General features: G+C 38.0%; 1 protein-coding gene across 1 annotated transcript; it reads right to left on the bottom strand.

Annotated features, from left to right (window-relative positions):
* Positions 1 to 1,796: 1,796 nt before the first annotated feature.
* On the bottom strand, positions 1,797 to 2,285 carry LOC133859315 (secreted RxLR effector protein 161-like). Its single transcript, XM_062294685.1, has one exon. It carries the CDS (start codon positions 2,283 to 2,285, stop codon positions 1,797 to 1,799), a length of 489 nt encoding a protein of 162 aa, XP_062150669.1.
* Between the last annotated feature and the right edge of the window lie 362 nt (positions 2,286 to 2,647).

Raw genomic sequence — 2,647 nt, 5'->3', positions numbered from 1 at the left:
AAACGGTGTTGCTCTAACGTCCGGACGGTTGCAATTCTTCTCCATGTCCTGCCTTATCAAGGATAGTGTCCAGACAGTGTAGACCTGACGTCTAGACAGATGCAGCTATCTTCTCATATCTGTGTCTGAGAAGGAAATACGATTTCTTGTCGAACATTGATGAGCGTCCGGACGTGTTGTTGAGACTTCCGGACGGATGCAACCTTGAACATTTAGAAACTTCTGGACAGGCGTCCGGACGCATAACTGGGCTGTCTGGATGGAAGCTTGGGATCTGACTTCTCTGACTTGGAATCTGCACAGAATCTTCTTTGAACTTCTTAAAGCACATTTCTAAAATGAAGACTCTGAAATAAACGGCATCCCTAATAAAATGGAAACATTACATAAAAGTAATTTTGTCAAAATAGAATGTAGCCAATCACATACTAACAAACTCCCTCTTTGGCCATTTTGGAACAAAAATCACTTGACTGGTTTAAAAATACATTCCCGGTCCAAAACAAAAAATACTCCCCCTTTTTGTCTCAAAAGGACAAAAGGTAAACAGAGTAGAAAAACCATAAACAAATACAATTTCAAAGTCCAAAGGAAAAAGGAATTTGTAAAAAGCCCCATAAAACATCTTGCAGAAACTGGAGCTAAAGACAACGAGGTTAGTCCTTTCACAAGAAAAGCAGCACACACATGTATCTAAACCTGAGAGATCAGTTAGATAGCAAGTCAGACTTATGCAAGCATATAGTTGAGAGACAAGTATGGAATAAGCAAAAATTTCCCTGCAGACACAAAATTTTAAACAGCTGGCTCAACTTATGCAATGCGTGTGTGTATGAAGGCTTTCTCAATAAGGTATGAAGTTCACTGATATGACTTAAGGCAACTTAATTTTCTTAAACAAGAGAGAAAATTAATGAAACATCAGTCAAAAGTCAAACCTTATTTTACTAGGGCCTGGCCACCCTCATCTAATACACTCCCTCTAAGTTGTAGCACTTTTCTTTTCTTAGTCTTTTAGTGACCGTCTATTTTCGCTATGATTTGGTCACTGACTATTTCTTTAAAGACGAGTTTAAGAACAGATTTATAGCACAATAAGTAATGGATCTTTTTATTATCCATATTTATTGATTTTTGAATGCTTTTTATCACTTGGTGCTACAACCTAGAAAGAATGTCAGAATTTATAGGTTATAGGTTCAACTAGTGAGCTGGTCAATTTGACCATCTTATCAAAAAATCTCTCTTATAAGAATCTTCAAAAGCAAAAAGTCGGAGAGAAAAAAAAAGAAAAAGAAAAAAGAATAGCCTTGGATAGTGCACAAAAAGCATCGCATGAGAAAAACAACTATCTAGCATAAAGAAACAGTAGGAGAACTCAGCCAATCTAAGACTCATGATCTCAACCATATATAAGCATAAATCGTCAAAACACAATGAACTGAGATATCAGATTAACAAACATTAGATAGCTGAAAAACTTTTTAAAAGAACAACCTGCAAAGTACAACTCCCCAAATTTTTTTTTTTTATTTATTTTTATTAAAAATACATCATGCTGTCAGAGGAAAAGACTAAGACACAAAAAGAAGTCTAATCCTAGCAAGAAAAGACATGTCACAAACACCAATCGCTTTTCTAAGAGACTCAAATTTGCTACTATCGAGAAGTTTGGTAAGAATATCAGCCAATTGGCTATCAGTGGGTAGAAAAGAAAGAGATACTACCCAGGATTCCACAAGATCACGCATGAAGTAATGTCTGATGTCAATGTGCTTGGTACGAGAGTGCTGAACTTAATTCTTAGAAATATTGGTGGCACTTGTATTGTCATAATGGATAGCCATGGTATCCTGAGTGAATCCATAATCCCACAACAACTTCTTCATCCATAACAGTTGAGTACAACATCTTCCAGCAGCAATGTATTCAACCTCAGCAATTGAGAGGGAAATTGAAGACTGTTTCCTACTCATCCAAACTACAAGATTATTCCCCACATAGAAGCATCCTTCAGAGGTACTTTTCCTGTCATCCGTATTGCCAGCCCAATCTGCATCAAAGTAACCTGCAACCACAAGATTTACATACTTGATGATACGCTCGACTACAGTGAGGTTAGATTCTTTAGGATTCGCCTGAAATTGAGCACATACTCTAACACTGAAGGCAATATCTGGTTGGCTGGCTGTGAGGTAGAGAAGACTCCCGGTCAAACTTCTGTGGAGAGTAGGATCAACTTGCTTGCCTGTAAGATCAGCACTTATCATGACACTTGTGCTCATGGGAGTATGAGCATGACTCTTCCCATCCAGACCAAATCTATTGACCAGATCCTCGGCATACTTGGATTGAGAGATGAAGATCCCTTCAGAAGTTTGCTTGACTTGAAGCCCCAGAAACTAGTTCAATTCACCAATCATGCTCATCTCAAACTCTTGCTTCATCTCTTCAGAAAATTCATGGGTTTGGGAATCTAGTGTTGCTCCAAATATGATATCATCAACATAAATTGAGCAATAAGTTTTTGATTACCTTGATTTCTAATGAAAAGAGTCTGATCAGCTTGCCTCCTCGTAAACCCTTTAGCCAAAAGGTATGTAGTCAGACGCTCGTACCATGCTCGAGGAGCCTGCTTGAAACCATA

Source organism: Alnus glutinosa, chromosome 1 (genome assembly GCF_958979055.1).
Source record: "Alnus glutinosa chromosome 1, dhAlnGlut1.1, whole genome shotgun sequence".
Lineage (NCBI taxonomy): Eukaryota > Viridiplantae > Streptophyta > Magnoliopsida > Fagales > Betulaceae > Alnus > Alnus glutinosa.
Note: the sequence above shows the minus strand (reverse complement) of the source record. Positions and strands in the feature narration are given on the sequence as shown.